The 22,453-nt window shown below is 38.6% G+C and overlaps 1 protein-coding gene across 8 annotated transcripts in view; it reads right to left on the bottom strand.

The window, feature by feature from the left end:
• The window catches only part of dyrk4 (dual-specificity tyrosine-(Y)-phosphorylation regulated kinase 4), a 39,008-nt gene extending 16,665 nt beyond the window's left edge, over nt 1–22,343 (bottom strand). For 2 of the 8 annotated variants that reach the window (XM_051884876.1, XM_051884880.1), the window contains exons 1-2: nt 22,219–22,343; nt 21,458–21,527 (exon numbers count right to left, since the gene is read on the bottom strand). In XM_051884876.1, the coding sequence (XP_051740836.1) occupies nt 21,458–21,527; nt 22,219–22,229 (81 nt within the window). In that variant the 5' untranslated portion in view covers nt 22,230–22,343. Of the gene's footprint in view, nt 1–397; nt 1,138–4,897; nt 5,204–10,821; nt 11,008–19,929; nt 20,145–21,457; nt 21,528–22,218 lie in introns of those variants that run through there. The other 6 variants (XM_051884877.1, XM_051884881.1, XM_051884879.1 and 3 more) reach the window with 5 other exon arrangements.
• Nucleotides 22,344–22,453: the final 110 nt, after the last annotated feature.

Genomic DNA, 22,453 nt, shown 5'->3' with positions numbered 1-22,453 from the left:
AAGAACAGTGGAGGCTGACACCCAGTTACCAGTTCAACTGTATGGTATTATATATATATATATTTTTTAAATTGTTTTGGTCAGTATGATATTATATAAACTGCTTATGGTATGCTACATTTTGAATAATATTTTTAAGTAAGGGCAAAATATTGAACTAATGAACTAAGAAAACCATTACATTAGACGTTTTAAGTATAATAAAACATGCACATGCGTAAATGATTTCATATATAAAATAATGTTTAAAACCTTAATAATAATAATAATAATGGTAAAATTCAGTGCAGCCAATAGAATTAGATAAATATGCTTTAAAAATATTCTAAAGTTTTTAACAAGAGTAATCATAAGTGCATGCAAAGGAAGACATAAATCGCCAATCTTCATACATTACCTTGTTATTAATTTCAGGAAACATGTCGCTTTTTGACACGTGGATATTCAACACATCCAAGTCATAAGGCATAAGGCGTGAGAAAGAAAGAACGCACTCGCTATTAAATCCAGCAGGAAACTTGCATGTGCATCTCAAGAATCCTGTAAGACACCCGAACCCCTCCTGTCAGCACTGGAAAATAGCTTCAAGAACTTCGCGAAATGAAGTGTTTCCCGATGAGGAGGAGAGAGGTTGAAAAGCTTTCGTCAGCAGGAGATTAACGGAAAGAGGCAAGCTGTCCGTCTGCTCCACTTGACGTGTATGTCCCGAGATATGCCACCTGTTCAGGTTTTCCAGCCTGACCGCACTCTATATAGATGTGTTTACGTGCGCTTACCTATCACTGAACCCATATTCCTTCCATCCTAGCACAGTGCATTTGTTTGCCAAGTCATGGCGCTCCTAAAGTGGTAATCCAGGACAGTTATGACACAATGTCCGAATGTGCAGCTGCACAAATCAGCCTCTAATAACACAAGCGGCTCGACGACATGAGTTTTTTAGTGTTTAGTCGCCGCGCGAATGCCTCCGTTCACTATTTCCTCGCTTTGACACGAGCTTTGAGTATGCAACGGCACCGCCTTCGGCACTATCTGTTTACTGCCCTCTCTTTAAGTTTCCATCTGTCAACGAACGATGGGACCCCAATAAATAACGCCTATCACCAGTACGTCGTTATTCGCAAAGCCTTGTGTATTTCAAAATGTCAGAAGAGAGGTGGGCGAGCCAAGGGCTCATAAACTTGCTCACCTTATTAACTCCGTGATTAAGTGGGCTTTGATTTGAATGGGAGATTGTGTAGGTGCATTAGTGGAAAAAATGTAACCTTTTACACCCAAAAATGAATAGTACTGCTGACAAATGTGTTTAGATTAAAAAAAAAAAAAAAAAAAAAAAGATGTATGTAAATAAAGCAGTTTTATTTTACATAAAAGTGGTCCACCTTGTGGGGGCGGCCATGTTAAGATTATAAGTCCCCCTACTATCGGGCATATTTGCCTACAAAATAAATTATTCATGGGTGATACATCTGTGTCTAGGGTAGAATATTATTGGTAAATAAAACTTAATTGTGATTAATTACTAAAAATAATCTTAACAACAGAAAAGTAAGAATAAAATCTATATTTAAATATTAAACTATAATAATTACAAATAATATTTAAAAAAATAAATAAATAAATAAACATGCTTACCGAGACATACATACATTTGTTAAGAAGGGATTTTCCCAGAGCACCAACTTCATGCTGGGTTTTTAATAACTGAACTGTTTTTAATTTGATCTGGCAGAAACGTTAGCAAATTATCCGTCTGCATGTTTATACAGACCAACGATTAAAAAATCTCACAGAGGGAAAGTGAGAATGAGTGAAGAGCCCTTAATTCTCCCTTGGATCTTGATTGCAAAATTTATTTATACTAATGATAGATTTACATATAATGATTAAAAAAACAAAAACTTCTAAAGACACTTTTTGTAATGTCTATTGAAATATTATCAAATGACCAAAATCACAACATAAATCCCTTTTACTGGACTAAGTTTCACTTATTCTAGCTATACAAAACACTTCAAGCCTTCATAAACAGCAAATATAGAAGGTAGCAAGTTGACCCTTTTTTTCACACCTATTCCTTATAGACTGCACTGCTCACATGTAGCAAGCATGGCAGAGGCGGAAGCTGTGCACAGTGTCTGATACAACGTGACTCACCATGAAGGCTTATTATTGAACCACCTTTCTCAAATGTCAGATTCAGACAGCCTATGTCTATACTAATTTAAGACAAATAGATCGTAGTTCTGAAAATGAGTGATAAGATGAGGTAAAAAGTGGAGGGCATTTATAATAAATAAATAGATCAATATAACAGTTAATCCCCCCTCAAAAAAAGACCAAAAATACATATACTATAAAAGCAGTACATAGAAAACAGAATATGGGTTTAGAAAGACATGAGGTTGAGTAAATAATGACAGAATGTTCATTTTTAGGTGAAGCTTTTTCACTGTAACTACTCCCTTGAGAGAGCAAACTAGACTATCAACTATAAAGACAGAGATAGACAGATAGGCAGAGAGAGAAAGGTGTGTGAAAGAGGAACACTCTCACTATGGTGGGAGGAGGGAAAAGAGGCTTGATTATGATTAGTGTTTATGTTACATAACACAGAAGCACTTTAGTAATCATGGTGAGCTATGGGGATGAACTGTTCCTGATGGAGTGCTCATTCAGCACAATGGAGCTCAGAGAGGGCACACACATGACAGCCCAATCCCCATCAGCCTGCCAGAATCTCTGGTCCATCCCATTCAAGGCTCCTTTATTAAGAAAATAACAGCTCTGCATGAATGAAACTAGTCATGAAAACGTGTGAGGTAAATACTACCACACATTCACTGCTGTGGATGTAGTACTGATTAAAAGGTGATAGACTGCTTATTTGCATTTTATAATCAGCCATTTAAAGTAGAATTTAGTCACTTTGGTAAATTATTTCATTAGTATAAGTATTTAATATATGACTATGAAGGCCTTGGCTAACACAGGGAAATGCTACAGAGAACTGATCAGGTTTTTTAAACAGAGCTGAGTGAGGAACCCCTTTGATCATATCAACACTTTGATCCAAAATGTTTGTTTTTGAAAGATTCACCCCGAAAATGAAAACTCTGTCATCATCCACTCCCCTTAATGTTGCTCAAACATGGTACATGGTACAAAACAAGTATTATAAGGCTGTTCCTTATTAAAAGGGTATAGATGACTGCAGCTGTCAAGCTCCAAAAAGGACAAAATAGTATCTTAAAAGCAGCTCATATATTTCAAGTCTTCTGAAGACATAGTATAACTTTGTGAGGAACAAATTGAAATTGAAGTTGTTATGGTACTTTTCTGGAGCTTGACATACACTTAAAAATGTTGAAAAAAATACAGTGCAACAGCTTGTCACTGGAGCAGTACCCTCAAAGGGACATCTTTAAACCTTATTTATACCTAGAATGTCATAAAAAATACCTTAAAGGTACATATTACTACTCTAAGGTACTAACATGCACCTTTTAGGAGTTCCTTTAAGGGTACTGTCCTTTACCAGTACTGCCCCAGTGTACTCATAAGGGATCGATTTTTGAACACTTTTGCTCACAGTGCAGCAAACAGCCACCTTATGCAAAAGAGCATGACTTACATTTTGCTAGGTATTACCTCTTGTGCCTTGTGAAGAAAAACTGTTTTTGAGTGTATTTTTGGGTGAACTATCCCTTTAAGCAACAGAAAATTAGACAGTTCACAAAGGGCAGCAAGGCATTGTAGAGGTTTCCAAAATGTATGTAACTCTCCCTTATTGGACAAGTACGGAAGCTTGTTTCCGCCACGGAATAAAAAGGATAATTGCGACTTTTAATCTCACAGTTCTGACTTTTTTTTCTCACAACTGCGAGTTTACATCTCGCAATTCTGACATTTTGCAAGATATAAACTCGCAATTCTGAGAATTTCTCAGAATTGTTTATATCTCGCAATTCTGACTTTATAACTCGTAATTGCGAATTTATAACTCACAATTCTGACTTGATAATTCGCAATTATGAGTTTAAATCTCACAATTATGACTTTATAACTCGCAATTGCGACTTTATAACTCACAATTCTGACTTGATAACTCGCAATTGTGAGTTTAAATCTCACAATTCTGACTTCATAACTCGCAATTGCGACTTTATAACTCACAATTCTGACTTTATAACTCACAATTGCGACTTTATAACTCACAATTGCGACCCTATAACTCACAATTCTGACTTGATAACTCGCAATTGAGTTTAAATCTCACAATTCTGACTTTATAACTCGCAATTGCGGCTTTATAACTCACAATTCTGACTTTATAACTCACAATTGCGACCTTATAACTCACAATTCTGACTTGATAACTCGCAATTGAGTTTAAATCTCACAATTCTGACTTTATAACTCGCAATTGCGGCTTTATAACTCACAATTCTGACTTTATAACTTGCAATTCTGACTTTATAACTCACAATTCTGACTTTATAACTCGCAATTGCGACTTTATTCTGACTTTATAACTCTCAATTCTGACTTTATAACTAGCAATTGTGACTATAGTACTCAATTCTGAGAAAAAAGCTTCCATAGACAAGTCATCAATTTGCATTTAAGATATATATATATAGTCTCAGTCATACTGAAGTAAATCATAACACAGAATTAAAAGAACTCGAATAAAAACCTGGAATGTAAAAAAAAAAAAAAAAAACCATTTTCCAAAACATCTACTGTTATATTTACTGTTACAAATGCACTAAACTTCCTGAATTGCAATCTAGCTGATATAGAGTTTCAAGTACACTTATCTGTGATTCATGAACAGGGGGTGGATGTTTTAGGAGATGGCACGTTCTGTTGGCAGAACACCACAAATCTTTACCTCAGGTTGAACTCTCCTGTTCCTGTGACTCTGTCGGGTGCCCCAGCAATTCTGGAGGATCTCAAAGCCACAGCAAGGTGGTGTGGTCTCTTTTCCACCCATGATGGGGTCTCCCCATGCTGCAGTAACCACAGGCCTTAGTCCTACCACATCATGTCCACCTGTCCGTAAGGAAACTCTGAAGTTATCCAAAAACAACTTTGGTCTTTGATGATCTAGAGCTCCATGGTCCAGACTTAGCAACCCGAAGGGATCCTTTCCTTTCAGACTTCTACAGACATGTGCTTGTCCAAAAGATGCACAATCTCTGGATCTAGGATTGAGGAGGATGTTGTCGCATTCACTTCTCTGCACTGGATCTAAGAGTCCATTTCACGTGCCATCTCACATCTCTGCTTGAGGATATGTGTGTTGTAGGCAGGGATAAATGGGTGGTAACGTGGAGTGCACAGGGAGAGCTTGGTGACGTGTAGATGAGACTCCACAAGGGAGCCATCCTGAGCCGGAGGCTGAGCAGTGGGGGGTCTCAGTGGCATCTTCCTCTTCCTCTATGGGAAGCATCAGGGGAGTGATCCCTGACAGTGGAGCTCCACTCAGGGGCAGCAGAAGCGGCTTCTGTTGGGACTTCTGGTAACTCCTCCCTCCCATAGGCCGTCTCCTGGAGACAGAGTCGGAGATATTTCCTCCCCTCCGCTGCTCACATTCCCCCAAGGACGCTGACAAACAGCAGTGAAGTGCAGAGAGGAAATCTTATCTCCCGGCATGCACACATAGGCTTTGGTTTCTCTTGGTACAGCACGGAGAGAGTGGGAAAGCTAGCCCGCCCCTTCATAGTGATACCTCCACCATTTGCCTCCATGGGTAATATTTCTGACTGTTTCATCCATGGGGGCTTGGGGTCTAATATGTATATCCACATCTCTCAGCGCCACTTAGGAGAGGACAAATTGGATCTTGTGCACCTGCCATCAACTGAGAATGGGAATGCGTTTGCCAACTTTGTGTTTACATTGTAACTGACATTTGGAAGACCTTAAACATATCACTTCAATCGTGTCACTCAACGGTTATGTAACAGATGTTTCTTCTGTAATCACATGGCCGCTGTGGTTTTCAATGTGAGGTGGATGTGTTACAATCTACTATGACATTACAGGCCTTCTGGAAATAAAATAGTTTTAAAATAGAACAGGCTGGAACTGCTGTTAAATAAATGTTCCTCTTGTCCTCTTCTATTGAATTACTCCAAAGGTAACAAAGATATGTTTGGATTAGGATTAGCTTTTGTCAAAGATTTTAAACCAATATACAGGGGTGTCCAGTCCTGCTCCTGGAGGACCACCTTCCTGTAAAGTTTAGCTCTAATGCACCTTGCTGAAAGTTTTGAGTCACCCTGAAGACCTTGATTAGCTGTTTCAGGTGTGTTTAATTAGGGCTAAAGCTAAAACTCTGCTGGAAGGTGGCTCTCAGGATCAGAATTGGACACCCCTGCAATACCCACATTCATACTACATTTATGTCAGGGGTCACCAATCTTGGTCCTGGAGGCCAACCTTCATGCGGAGATTAGCTCCAACTTGGTCCAGCACACCTGCCTTGAAGTTTCGATTAATCCTGTTGACCTTGATTAGCTGGTTCAGGTGTGTTTAATTAAGGTTGGAGCTAAAATCTGTAGGGAGGTGGCCCTCCAGGAAGAAGATTGGGCATTCCTAGTCGTGAACAGTTGGGAAATATGTTAAAATTTCAAAGTTAATAAAATATTCACCCAGACTCTTTAGTATTCAGTTCCAACTTCTTATTCTAGAGGAATGTTATAGCTGTAAAAGAACTGAAGAAAAATGTGAAGAAAGACTAAGTATGGGATTTTGGCTATATAGTCATGGAAGCAAAAGGGTGATTTTGACTTATTGTGACCCTACAAAGTACATCTAAGATAGTGGCTTCAACAAATGATTCTAGACATTATGGGCCCTATCATACACTTGGTGCAATCCGGTGCAATGCGATGCCAGGCGCGCTGCAAATGTTTTTTGCTAGTTTCAGCCCGACGCAGTTATCATTTTCGCATCCAGCGGCCATGTTGTTTAAATAGCAAATGCACTCATGCCCATTTGTTCACACATGGGGGTGCTGGTCTGAAAACGAGGTGTGTTCAGGCGCATTGACTGTAAAACATATTTTTTTGTTATTTAAAGGATTACAATGTAAAAGATTATTATTGTGTACATAAAGATAAAAAAATGCCTACATGTCATAATGGATAGTCATTGCATGTATCAGAATTACTTATTTGCATTAATAAAGAATGAAATTGGCTAATTATTTGACAAATCGTGGCAATACACACATGTATTTAAACTGACTCGTCAGGTTGAGAGTGTCTATATTCCACCATGTAAATAGCAATCCGCTATGGTGCAAGCGCACCTGGCTTTTAAAGGGAATGGGAGATGAGACTTTGATTGGTTTATTGCACGTTACGCCCAAAACACATGACTCATTAAGAGACTAAGTACATTTTTTCCATCGTTAAACTAGCAAAAGTGGATTCGGACACTCCCTAAGTGCACCTGCGCCATGCGCTTCAGACCATGCGCTTAGATCTTTAAAATAGGGCCCTATAACTTTTCTAGCCTTGCTATTTCTGGCTCAACTAATGCTGTTTATATTGTTGGTGCAAACTGGGTGTGGTTACTAAGTCAAAGCAACAATGTAAATTCATGAATGCAACAGACTGATGGCTAATGACCTAGCTGGCAGATGTGCAATTTAAGCATATGTAGTGTTCAAGAAGTGGATATAAGTCGTTCAGGTGAGAAAGGGGTCATCCAATGACAGGTGTTGCAGAGTAATGGATTAACCACATGTGACACGTTTAGGAAGCCAAAAGATAAAGTAGAGGTAAAGTCTTCACCTTTGCTAAGACGTTATTTTTGCACATGACCATATATATGTGCGCCTTATTGAAACTACAGATGGCAGTCTATTTTAACAGGTTAAGTATGTTGATGACCAATTTAAGCCTGCGCTTGCCCTAATATAATTAAACAGTATTAAACTGTAACATTATATTAAACTGTATTACATACAAAAAGCTAAATATTTAGGGCAGATCTCAAGGAAGCTATGTATATATCTAATAAGGCTGGCATCAAGTGTTATAGGACACACTTTTAAAAGACTATTTTTAACTTGACATACCGTACTAAAAAACGCAACACTCAGCGAGACAAAAAACAGCACAAGCCTTCGCACAAAGTTCAAAGATGTCAGTCTGAATATGTATAGCCACATCAGCACTGTTTTAAGGATTCATTTAGGCACAACGTTTTTCCAGCGATTTGCCATCCAAACTAAAGTTAACACCAAGTGCGATAACTATAACGATACAGATATAGTTTTAAAAAATCATTTTAAATTTAAAAGAGTAGCAGAGACCACACCACAACTATAATGATATAAAAACGATGGGACTTTTCAGTCATTTTATCGTCTATCAGGCAAAAATTATCCAATTACCTATTATTCACATCCATTGCACTAACACCCAGGACAAATTGCATGCCCAACCCTAGTCATTAAGATTAGGGATTTATTCTAAAACTTAATAAACACCATTAATGAAAATAAATGAATAAGAACAGCACTCCAATCTCTCACGAAATACAGTTGGTATTTACTGATGCTAGAGATATACAGGTGTCCAACAGTAGAGTAGTTGAGTGTGTGGGCAGAGAGACAGACAATGCCCCGCTCACTTATGCCAGCATGAGCAGCGTGAGTAACATTATCTATCAAGGTCAGCTGTCTGGGCCGTGCCTCACATGGGCTAATCCTTATCAATCACACAAATACACAAACCCATATGCATATACACAAACCGGATGGGACAGGATGGCAATGATAACATTCAACATCTATTCATGTTTAAATTACAAGTTCAGCTGACATCTAATTACTCTGAGAAGCTTTGCTTTTGTTGCCAGGGATTTCATTTTGGCTTTGACCTAGACTTTAAACGTGCTGAATCTGAGCACAGATGCCCCATGTACTGTCTAGGCAAAGGATTGAACCAAAATGACCCCACTTTTTTTTTAACAGTGTCAGGGAAGCTACTTTTAAATTGTAACTACAAGCTACAAATAATTTTCAAGAACATAATTTACAAGGTACCAACATTGAAGGTAAAAGTATATAGGTATTACAAGTATATATATATATATATATATATATATATATATATATATAATATCACACTAATAACGAATCTTAAGAAGGTCTACACAAAACTTGATTTATAGACAAACATTTCGAGACAAACATAACCTAATGTCATGATCGCTTTACAGATTATTTGAGTCAGTTTATATGTTGATTCAGCTGCTCTCATGGATTTATTCAGGGAGTTAATCGAGTAAACAGTTCTTTAAAATAACTCGAAAGAGTCATTTTCTCATGAATCGGACTACACTAGACGCAATACATGTTTGTTTTTGCATGCAGTCGTCACGGACAAAAAAAATCAAGACTTGCTATTTTACATCATATTTAATATTTAGACTGCAAGCTAATCAGGTAAAAATTTAAATAGTCGAGCTACCCACGACCTGTAGAGGATAAAGCGGTTTGGAGAATGAACGGATGGATGGATGGAAAGTCGAGCTATGAGTTTATTAGTGGTGTTTTACTTAAAAGCAATTCTCAAATAATTGCGAGACTATCAGTCATCTCATTCAGGTCCTACCGCTACGGTCCTCAAAACACAGTTTGTGTACAAATTCACCGCCTTTACCAATACATTTCAAGATAATCACCGGTGAGGGGTTGTGTAGAAATTAAAGGACATGTCATCATCATGTTTTTGCTGATTCTTTATGGTGGTTGCAGATTGCTGGATGCCATTAACTAGATGTTAATGTTACAATATTTGCAATGCAACAAGGTTTGAATTCAGAGCCCCGTGAGTCCAAAACCTCACATTATTCTGCGTCCGAGATGCGCATAAGCGATGACACTCCATAAACAAGCATCTTTTTACATGAGGTTTTGATAGTTTTCTGCAATTAAAAGTGATATATTTGTTTACTGAATTTGTTTTATATATTATATAGTTATTGAAGGGGTGCACTGAGCGTTGAGTGTACATGTTTTCTGTGCTCTGTTTGAACCTAATCCATCTTTTTCAGCTGTCAGTCAGAGGCTATCTTGAACTTGAGCATTAAATCAAGGATATAAATATGGAGATTCATTTCAAGGCTATGACACAACCTTGAAGACGTTTCCCATTGCCATAAAAAGGAGGAACTTAACCAATGAAGATCTTATATCAACATGTAAAGGAACAACACTCTTACATTTGGCCGTAATTTGTACAGTCTGCAGGAAAAGATGTTTATCTTACAGGATTATGGGCATCAGTTAACTAAGCTCAAGAGACTAGTTACTTCAGTGTTCTCTGGTTGCCTGGGTGAAGGGAGAAACCTCATACCCTAGAAACACCAAGCAAGGGACTGTCTTGTTATTGCAAAAAGAGTATCCCCCATGGCTTACCTATGTAGATTATCTTAAACTGAATTACAAATGCATGAAATCTACACAACCCCCTTTTTTTTTTTTTTTTAATAAATTCAATAAATGCCACTCAGTTTATTGTAGCATATGTATCCAAATATTTTGGGGCAACATTGTGGACTGCTCAGAGCTAAAGTGTACATACAACCCATAGATAGACACACTTTCACTCTTAATGCATAACACTCTTTTTTTTTTTTTTTTTATCCTTGGTCTATCAGAAGGTTTAATGAATGACATATTCTATCAAAATTCATAGCCCTAAAGGAATTACAACCATCTGACACCACAGCATCACATACCTGCTCATTATATGTTCGTCCATAGTCTTACCATCCTGTTCAACATCTTACCTTCTCTCCTCTGTTGTCTCCTTCTCCTCTTTCTGATTCTGCCCTCGGGCCCATTTCTACTTCAGGCAAGGTAAGAGAAGAGCGTTCGGATGAATCCAGGGAACAAATTAAATAACAAATCCAGTTCTAGTATGGACGGCAGCTAGGGCTGCGATGAAGCTGTTTGGGTGCTGTGGAGCTCCTGCCAGTGAGCCTGCTGTCTGGTGCTGACATGTTTGGCCCGGACAGGGAAGGAACCTGACGATAAGGCATTGAGTGATGGAAGCAGGTGCAGTCAGGCCACCACGCGCTCATCTTATGCCATCCGCCAGGTTCGCTTGTATTGCACTCGCATTCTTGTGTTCTTCAGAAACGCATTGCATAGTGTCAGTGTCACGTTCAGGTAAACATGGAGGTTATTTTTATTGTAGACTAATTTCTTTCTTGGCATGTACATGTACAATAGCTGTGTTGTAATATGCTGCATGAATTGAGTTTTTTAATATAAAATATAATTTTATATATACACCAATCAGGAATAACATTATGAGCACTGACAGGTGAAGTGGATAACACTGATTATCTCTTCATCACGGCACCTGTTAGTGGGTGGGATATATTAGGCATCAAGTGGACATTTTGTCCTCAAAATTGATGTGTTAGAAGCAGGGAAAATGGGCAAGCGTAAGTATTTGAGCAAGTTTGAGAAGGGCCAAATTGTGTTGGCTATAGACGACTGGGTCAGAGCATCTCCAAAACTGCAGCTCTTTGTGGGGTGTTCCTGGTCTGCAGTGGTCAGTATCTATCAAAAGTGAAGGAAGGAACAGTGGTGAACCTGCGACAGGGTCATGGGCGGCCAAGGCTCATTCATGCACGTGGGGAGCGAAGTCTGGCCCGTGTGGTCCGATCCAACAGACGAGCTACTGTAGCTCAAATTGCTCAAGAAGTTAATGCTGGTTCTGATAGAAAGGTGTCAGAATACACAGTGCATCGCAGTTTGTTGTGTATAGGGCTGCATAGCCGCAGACCAGTCAGGGTGTCCATACTGACCCCTGTCCACCGCCGAAAGCACCAACAGTGGACACGTAAGCATCAGAACTGGACCAAGGAGCAATGGAAGAAGGTGGCCTGGTCTGATGAATCCCGTTTTCTTTTACATCACTTGGATAGCCGGGTGTGTGTGCGTCGCTTACCTGGAGAACACATGGCACCAGGATGCACTATGGGAAGAAGACAAGCCGGCGGAGGCAGTGTGATGCTTTGGACAATGTTCTGCTGGGAAACCTTGTGTCCTGCCATCCATGTGGATGTTACTTTGACACGTACCACCTACCTAAGCATTGTTGCAGACCATGTACACCATTTCATGGAAACGGTATTCCCTGGTGGCTGTGGGCCTCTTTCAGCAGGATAATGCGCCCTGCCACGAAGCAAAAATGGCTCAGGAATAGTTTGAGGAGCACAACAATGAGTTTGAGGTGTTGACTTGGCCTCCAAACTCCCCAGATCTCATTCCAATCGAGCATCTGTGGGATGTGCTGAACAAACAAGTCCAATCCATGGAGGCCCCACCTCGCAACTTACAGGACTTAAAGGATCTGCTGCTAACGTCTTTGTGCCAGATACCACAACACACCTTCAGGGGTCTAGTGGAGTCCATGCCTCGACAGGTCAGGGCTGTTTTGGCAGCAAAAGGGGGACCAACTCAATATTAGGAAGGGGGTCATGTCAATGTTATGCCTGATCGGTGTACACATTTTATGTGATAATACGATTAATTAAAAAAGGATTTTTGAAGATTGTGTTATTAAAAAACTATAGAGAGTGGTGCATTGTGGGTAGTTCAAGAACTATCTGTGTACTAACCACTGTCTGTGGCACTATAGAACATTGGCGACCAAAGGAGTTTTTTGTCACACAGGTAAGCTGAGAATTGTTATGTCACTGTCTGTGCATCCTTAACACAACCATACAGTACACACTCAGACACACACGTGACAACATCAGTCAGAAGGCAAGGTGATCTTCCTTTGTAACAGACACAACATAGAATCTGTGCCTGACCACATATTGAATGCATTTTAGATAGTCTGGTTCATTTGTACTGTTTGCTTCAAAGAACCAATTAGCAGAGACAAAATCCAGTCATCAAGTGATCTGATATCTAACTGGCATATTACATTCTAAAACATTCATATGTAGGCGCATTTTTTTTTTAAAGATTAAATTGTTTTAGTAATTCCATTTGTCCCATTTCAGATCATTTCAATTTGTAACTATTTTACGTTTTGGCAAATTGGTGGTGAATGTGTATGAATTTGTCTGACTTCAATCAAACGTTGTTGTACAATCTACTTAAGCACCACTGAGGGTTGGGTGTGTACATTCATGCTTTCATGATTTTTCTTGTGAGATTGGGTTGGACAGTTTTAATCAAAAATCAGTTTGTTTCACAATCAAATCATTCAAATTGGTCTTATGAACCATTTCAACCAATAATTAAAAATATTTGACTAAAAATAAGGATTTGTTAAGTTAAACTAGAGGTTCTTCAGCACCGAAAACCTGAATCTGGTGCTGATTAGTTGATGATATAACTAATCCAACCTTTCACTATTCCAGCACAGTATCTCATCAAATTAAGCGAGCTCCCATTTGTAACACTTTTCAGGTCTGTGATATCCCAGCGGTACATCACATGGAAAAACACACCTCTGGGACAATGACAGCTTATCATAGTGACACATCTCAAGACTTAATCAACACATGATTAATCAGCACTGTTTGCGTGACAACGGCTCTGTCACCACTGTGGTAGAACAGGTGATCCCATTATATCATAATCGCCATCATATGATGATGTAACTCCAATATTTGTTTATAAACAAACATCTCTGATAATCAGAAATGAGATGAATTAGTTGAAGCATCTCCAGGAATAAAGAACTGGTAACAGCCTATTATGTAACAACATTCCTTGTTTTCTATATTGTTAGACCGCTCAATTGTATTTGTTGTGTTCTTCTATAATTTGATAGTCTGAGTGCGTCAACACTAGTGAAATTTACTCTAACAAACATACAGCCTCATTAAGAGACTCTTGAGTCACTAAATCCCCTACAAATCCAATTATGCCTTGTTAGGGTGAAGGGGCAGCCCAGCTGTCCAGAGCTGTGTCCAAGGGGACGGGGCTTGTGTTAGCCCACTGAAACAATGGAATATATGACCAGTGTCTCAAATACAACTGAGACACTGGTCACAGAGGGCAGCCTACACTGTAGAAACAAACCTATAGAATCTACTCAATAAAATAACAATTTGCACTCAATTTGTTTCATGAGATTTCGAATAGTGATGTTCGAATAGTTCTTTTAAAGGGATAGTTCACCCAAAAATGAAAATTACCACATAATTTACTCACCCGCAAGCCATCCTAGGTGTATATGACTTTCTTCTTTCAACCAAACACAATCAGAGTTATATTAAAAAGTATCCTGGCTCTTCCAAGCTTTATAATGGTAGTGATTGGAGGATGAGATTTTGCAGCCCAAAAAAGTGCATCCATCGATCATAAAACGTACTCCATGCGGCCCCCGGGGGGGTTAATACAGGCTTTCTGAAGTGAATAGATTGTTCGTGTAAGACAAATACCCTTGTTTAAAACTTTATAAATTAAAATAATGAGCGTCCGGCGTGACAGCCATACACATTCGACTTGTGTCTAAAAAGTGAAAATATAACGGATTGTGTTTGGCTGAAAGAATAAAGTCATATACACCTAGGATGGATAGAGGGTGAGTAAATTTTGGGAATAATTTTTATTTTTGGGTGAACTATCCCTTTAAGCCAGTAACCGTAATCAAACTCAATAATCCATCTGGTTCATTCAGTGCTGCGCTAGGAGCGCGCATGCTACTTCCAGTTTTGCCATGTCTGCGGTTTTCCTGCAGAATTGGGCTACTTTTAAGTTGCCGCGGCTAAAAATTTTTTCCACAGTTTGATTTCGACACCCGTACATACAATTTCGACGCTCCAACACCCCCAAAACACCCTCCAGATGAACAAATTCAATGGAGAATTCTGCCACCCAATGGAGAAAAATCACAAAAATTGGGATACTTTTGACTGGCCATTGAGCTACTTTTGTGGCACAGACCTGGCAACCCTGGCTACTTCGGATGTGTGACTCTCCTGAGCCAGCCCTATGCAAAGCATTCTGGTAGCTAAAAATCCACTGCCCAGTTTCAATTAATACCACAAAAATAATTTGGGGCGTCAAGCTAATTTAGGTAGTCCCAACTCAAAAGAAATTATGTAAACTTCACTTCTTTTACATATTGAAGTACTAAACACAATTAAGTTAAGAAGAAGCAAAATGTTTAGCAATTGTGTTGCTTTAACTAATTTTAATTAAATAAACTTAAGCATCAAAAATAATTTTTACAGTGTAAGCTGCAAGCTCTACTGTTACAACCCTTCATATGCAAAAACATGACCGCAGACAGGTGGACAAAAGAAAAAATAGGCTGTTGGCATGCTGTCTGCATGGTTAGGGATGTTCCAGAGGGCATCGGTTGATGCCAAAGAAAACATTCATTCATAAACTGCCAGTCAATAATTCAGAGAGGCCGATACTAATCCAATATGTTGGCTTGGAAAGAGAGGGGAAGCATAATTAAGAAATAGTGACCTATTTTGTATTTATGCTGACTGTTATAGACAGATATGGTGCTTACACACTTAAATACGCTAGCGTGAGTGTGTAAACATGGCTGGTCTTCTCATGTAAATCAGTTGGGTAGGGTGAAACCCGCTGCTCTCTGACACACCAAGGTGAATTGTCGGGTTTAATTTGGAGTATCCAATATCATCAGGAGCGCTGCAAGCTCCCATAAGAAACATTATCGGGTGAGGAGTTCATCTCGATAATGGCTATATCATCAACGCACACTCGGTTGGAGGTCTAGGGCCTGCCAACACTTAGTTTATCTGACACCAAATCCAAATCAGTCAACATATTCCATATGAGACTGATATCTCAACAACAAGGTTGTTTTGAACTCGCTGCTTATCAGCATAAAATGTTAGCATAGTAAATTGAAGATGAAGTCTGTAGTTTCTGTGCCACTAGCAGCACTAAACAGAATTGCAATCCGTCTGTTTATACTGAACTGTTTTCTGAAGATATAACTAACTTTAAATTACTTGAAGCTCAGGGATGGTAGTTGGAAGTTTGCTGGTTTGAAAGACATGACGAACATTTGAGTCATAACCTATTACCTTTGTGCCCTTAAGCAAGGCACTTCACCCTAAAGTGCTCCAGAGGGATTGTAAAGAGGTCAAGGTTAGGCTGGTTAGCATGATCCAGTTAGCCCTGGTAGACGCAGATAGTAAACTTTAAATGGCGATTACACAGAACATGTTTTTGCATTCCAGTGCGCTGCTTTTCTGTTGTTTTTCTATATGTAAACATGCGCTAGACGGACATGTTTGACCATTGCGCTCAAGTCTTGTATCTTTTGCAGTGTCTCGCGCATGACACGCATAAAATTGTGGTGCTCAAGTTGAAAGTAGTTCAACTTTATAAAAAAAAAATAAAAAAAATCTCTAGACCTGGCATTTTTTATTTCACTGCCCTGTCTCGTGTTTTTTAATTCCACTGCACTTATTTTCCATAGTTTTTCTATGTAAATATGCGATAAACAGACAAGTTGCACTTACATTTTTCATCTTTTACAGCGTCTCACGCATTACACAGTGTTCTAAAAACGCATAACTCAAGTGAAAGTTGTTCAACTTTTAAAAATCACATCTCTAGACCTTGCTTTTTTTCATCCCACTGCCCTTCAACTTAAGTTTATGGTTTTTTTTTTAAACAATGCGCTAGACAGACACATTTTCATTTCACTGCCTTTCACTGTGAATGGCCCCTAAAAGCATCTTTCTCCATTGAAGGCCACTTAAAATTAGCCCTGCATTTGACTAAATAATGTTTTGCAAGCAACATATAAATCATATTATAGCAGATATTTTAGCAGTTTTTGGATGCTTTAATCTTGCATAGTCGCTTTTAAAACGTTTCAGACAATATGTATTTTTGCTTACTACACTGCTGTAGTGTTTAATATTCTCATACTCATAATAATCTCATCCTATTCTCAATACATATACAAGTGCAAAAAAAACTGCTTTTCACACAGTCTTTTATTAATAGTTTCACATAAATCTTCCTAAGCTTAAATTAGAAAATATTTAGCAGTAAGTACATATGGACGGTATGTTCCAAGCACAATCTGGAGCTAATGATAGCACAGCGCCATGTTCAGATGTGCCACATTCAGTGAATCTCTCCTGCAGTCAAAGGAATGGTGGGAACACAACACCTAAAAGAATTGAAACCAGCACCAGTCCACCGTTCCAAAGCGGCAGCTGTTTCCATGGCAGCGTGACTTGTTGGGCAGAAGTGGGCTCTCTCTCAGAGACTGGCCTCAAGGTCTTTACTGCCTCTCACTCTGATTGAAACGAGCTTCTTTAGAAAACAAATGTTCCAGTTTTTCTGCCAACTGACGTATTAAAGGGAGAATCTTGTTCAGATTAAAAGCAAAGACGCACATCACCTTGTAATACCGCTTTACAGACAGATTGAAAAAAAAAAAATCAGTCTAACACTAAAATCTGTGACTATTCTTATGCAATTCCTCACGCAGTGTCTATTCAAGCAAAGAAAGCAACAGCCATTTAAGACAAGAGAATCTTCAAAAAGTCATAGATTTCACAGGGCAGGTAGGATCCTGGGCTCAGTTCTGATTTCTGCAGTCAATAGTGCATTTCACATTAAAGGAATAGTTCAATCAATCAATCAACCAACATTTATACACCCTCATGTCATTCCAAACCCGTTTAACTGGAGATAATGTTCTGTCTTCCTTGGAACACAAAAGATGTTTAGCAGGATGTTTATGCTGCTCTTTTTGGATTCACTGAAAGTGACTGGTGACAAGGGGCTGTCAAGCTCCAAAAAAGAAAAACCTCAATAAAAGTTATATAATAAACTAGGGTTTTTTGGCATAGAAAAGAGCGTGAACATTAGGGCTGCACGATACAGTGCTCAGCGTAAATGAGTACACCCCCTTTGAAAAGTAACAATATCTCAATGAAAACAAAAACAATTTCCAAAATGTTGACAAGACTTATTTTAACATCTATTTAACTTATAACATGAAAGTAAGGTTAATAATATAACTTAGAGAACAAAATTTTCAGTTTTACTCAAATTAGGGTGATGCAAAAATGAGTACACCCCACTAAAAGCTAAATTTTAGACTACAAATGTCTAATTTAACAAGAATTCAACCACAGGTGAGTCTAATTATTCATTACACAGGTGTCCAGCAGACAGTTGACTATAAAAGTCCCATTTCATGCTGTCAGCAATGGCACCACATGGAAATGTCACAAGACCTGAGAAAGAAAATAACTTCTTTACACCAGAAAGGTGAAGGCTACAAGAAGATCAGCAGAGCTTTACTTATCAGTCAGAATACTGTAGCAAAAGTGGTACAAACATTTAAAAAAGATGGAACTGCAACCATCTCACAGAGACGTTCAGGTCATCCACGGAAGTTAACACCTCGACAGGAGCGTCTTCTGATGAGAAGGGTTGAAGAAAATCGACATGCAAGTTCACTGCAGTTATCTAAAGAAGTAGAAAGCCAAACTGGGGTGACTATTTCCCGTGACACAATACGGCGTACACTGCAGAGGAATGGCATGCATGGGTGCTGTCCACGTAAGAAGCCTCTCTTAAAGCCCAAGCACAAAAAAGCCCACCTAGAGTTTGCTAGGGCCAATGCTGACAAAGATGAAGACTACTGGGACTCTATACTCTGGAGTGATGAGACCAAGATAAATGTTTTTGGAACTGATGGCTTCAAAACTGTATGGCGTCGCAAAGGTGAGGAATACAAAGGAAAATGCATGGTGCCTACAGTGAAACATGGTGGTGGCAGTGTCCTTATGTGGGGCTGCATGAGTGCTGCTGGTGTCTGGGAGCTGCATTTCATTGATGGCATCATGAATTCACAGATGTACTGCTCTATACTGAAAGAGAAGATGCTACCATCACTCCGTGCCCTTGGTCGTTGTGCACTTTTCCAACATGACAATGATCCTAAACACACATCTAAGGCCACTGTTGGATTTCTGAAGAAGAACAGGGTGAAAGTGATTCATTGGCTCCTGATCTGAACCCAATCGAACACCTATGGGGAATTCTGAAGAGACAAGTTGAGCATCACGCTCCATCCAGCATCCAGTCTCTAAAAGAGGTCATTCTTGAAGAATGGAAAAAGATAGATGTTGCAAAATGTCGCCAACTTGTTCATTCCATGCCTAGAAGACTTGGTGCTGTCATTAAAAATCATGGAGGCCATACAAAGTACTAGATGTAGTAGTTTTTGTTGTGGGGTGTACTCATTTTTGCTAATTTGAGTTTAACTTAAAAATGTGTAATCTAAGTTATATTATTAACCTTACTTTCATGTTATAAGTTAAACAGATGTTATATTAAACTTAGTCTTGTCAACATTTTGGAAATTGTTTTTGTGTTCATTGAGATATTGTTTAAAATGTTACTTTTCAAAGGGGGTGTACTCATTTACACTGAGCACTGTATATCGCAGGATGTGCAATGTCAAGTATAGGGGTCATTAATCCGTACGGATCAGACACCACGGTTCAGAAAGCATGTGATTCTCGGATTAACTGCAAAGTTCGACCATCATACAATTAAAGTTTATCATATGAACGTGTTTTAGGTCCTGTCAGTTTAAACATTCAAGCGATTTTAAACCATTTGCGTGCACGAAGACGCAAAAGAGAACTCGATTCTGAACGTGCGGCCGTTTTGCTGATGGGAGTTTTATTTACTCAAAATTGTTCTAAGGGCAGAAAGGAAAATTATTGGTTTACAGATGTTTTACCCCAGTTAGCCCATTAGCAGCTTTTGATTGAAGCTAGCAGTCGAATCAAAATGCATATGATCGGATAGTTCAGTGTTCCCCAATTATCTTAGTAAACTTTAGAGTCTGTTTATCACTGAATTTTAAAATATATCATAAATTCACTTACCTTACAATACATGCGATCTCCCACGACCAGTCGATAACTTATCTGTCAGTAGATTCCCTCTAAATTTCCAAATGTTTTGACCCCACCTCTGCTTCACTTCCATTGGTTTAATCTGTAAACCAATCATTTTCCTTTCTGCCCAATTTTGAGTAAGTAAAACTCCCATCAGCAGCTGTTTTCACAAGCCGCGCAGATGCACATGAACACCAAATGCCGTTCTCTTCCGCATATATTTGTGCCTGATCGGACATGCAAAAAAAAAAGAAAGAAAAAAGGTAAAAATCCACGCACACCATCGCCTATCCTCATACACACAGCTGCTTATGGCTTAGGTGAACTAAATAATTGAGAAAGAAAACCTGATGTGTAACAGTATTTTGGGTCCGCGCATTCGGTCTTAAAGTGACAGCAGCCTATTATAATATTGCTGCTTTCTGTCATCAAACAACAAAGGACAAAGAGAAAAATCACTTGTGTAGTTTTAACACAAATCAATTATATTTAATTTATACAGTGAAGACTATGCAGTGTTGTTTTACATGTGATTATTCAATTTCTGTACCCCAATACTGTTAGACGTACCTGAAAAATATAAAGCACTATTTATTTCATTCATATTATATTTATGTATGTTAGTTCATTTTTTTTTATGCGTATTCACTCCTCTACAAAATCACCCTAATGATCCTAGAATGATTCTTTCCAAATAGAGCTATTCAATTCATCTGGTGATTTTTTTTTTATGTCGCAATATATATCGCATAAAAACAAAATATCGCAATGTCAGTTTTTCCCAATATCACACAGCCTTAGTGAACATCCTGCTAAACATCTTTTGTATTCCATGGAAGACAGAAAATCCTACAGGTTTGGAATGACATTTGGATTCTTTTTCTTTTTTTCTTTTTAACTACCACTTTAAAAACATGCAGTGCTGAGCAGGCAGGACACCTGAATCTGGAAACAGGAGGACATTATTCTCTCTAATAGCAGAACAGGTCAGCCCTTAAGCAAAATGCCACCAGTGTTCCTGTTTTACAGGCACATTGTAATGACCTGAGGACAAATGTCACCAACCTGTCATCCATAAAAAAAAAATGATTGGCAGTATTTTCAAAATAGATGCACAGAACGTGTAGTTGTAGTATGTCAGCAGAAACAGGCGCCCACGGTTTCATAACATCACATTGTGGGTTATGGGTTTACCGTTGCATCATAGTTGTGGTATCTGCCAAACCCTCACTGGACTGGTAAGAAAGTCAACACTCCCCCATCTGCCATTGGTCCAACAAGCAGATTTGCCCCTAAACTCATGCTTTGGATGAGTCAATGGTGCTTACCTATAGATGTCTGTGCATATAAACTAGGGTAGGAGACCTTATTTTAACACTGAAAAAGTTTCAGCTTTAATTTTTATCACCCTGAAGTTAAAGCAATCATGGACTTTCTAATAGAGGTTTGTTTATATGCGCATATGCTGCACGACATTACGACTCATCCTTTTGGACAATGCATTAAATTCACCTACCTTTTTCACCAAAGGAAGGCTAATGTTCTTCTCCTTTATCAGTGTTTCTAGATTCTTCCTTACAGCTTTTCTGTTCAAAGAAAAAAAATATCTAATCTTTAGGAAATGCTACTGAAACAAATGGTGCAGGATTTACTTTGAAACATTTTTCCACTCAGAAATTACTAGTATATTTCACAAATAATTACCAAGAAACAGCAATAAACACATTGAATTACATGTGTAATGTTGAAGTAGTAAGTATTTTCTTGTGTTTTTTTATTTATTTCAAATGTCTTTCATTTTTACAGTGTACATGGAATAGACAAACTCTAAAAAATCGAAAAAAGATATTTGAATGAATAGTACCGGAAGCTATAGCATACTGCAAGCTACTAGTGACCCCAGCTGGTTAAAAACATATTTATATCTAAGAAATGCTGGGTTGTTTCAACCCATAGTTAAGTCAAATATGGACAAACCCAACCGTTGGTGTAATTTTTTTAATTAAATTTTGAAACCCAACGGTTGGGTTTGTCCATATTTATTTGACCCAAACTTGTGTTAAAACAGCCCAGCATTTTTTAGCCTGTTTATTTTCTCTACAGATTTGTTCTCTATTTACTCTGTATAGCATCATAAGCCTTAACATATTTTTGCAGATGTCATAAATCTTTTCAGACAGTATAAACTTGCACAGCTTCATGCAACGAAAATTGGAAGAATGCTTACAACACGCTATAAAACAAATGTCGTTAAGACTTGTCCACTAGTCTACTTACTTTTTGTCCATAGTCAGATGCACTCATTTAATATGTTCTATGAAAATTCATACACTTCTTGTCCATCTTCAGATCCAGTCTATTTGAGGGATGATTAGTGTGTACTCTAGTAAACGGGAGCGCGCAGAGTGAAACTGATGAGGGCGGCAGGCAGGGGGCGCGCCTCCCACGCGCGTGTTCCCTCTTGTTGTAGTGGTCGCCGTAACCATGGTGACAACATTACAATGCAGAGATT

The sequence above is a fragment of the Ctenopharyngodon idella genome, chromosome 24 (genome assembly GCF_019924925.1).
Source record: "Ctenopharyngodon idella isolate HZGC_01 chromosome 24, HZGC01, whole genome shotgun sequence".
NCBI classification, from domain to species: Eukaryota; Metazoa; Chordata; class Actinopteri; order Cypriniformes; family Xenocyprididae; genus Ctenopharyngodon; species Ctenopharyngodon idella.
This window is presented reverse-complemented; position numbering and strand designations above follow the sequence as displayed.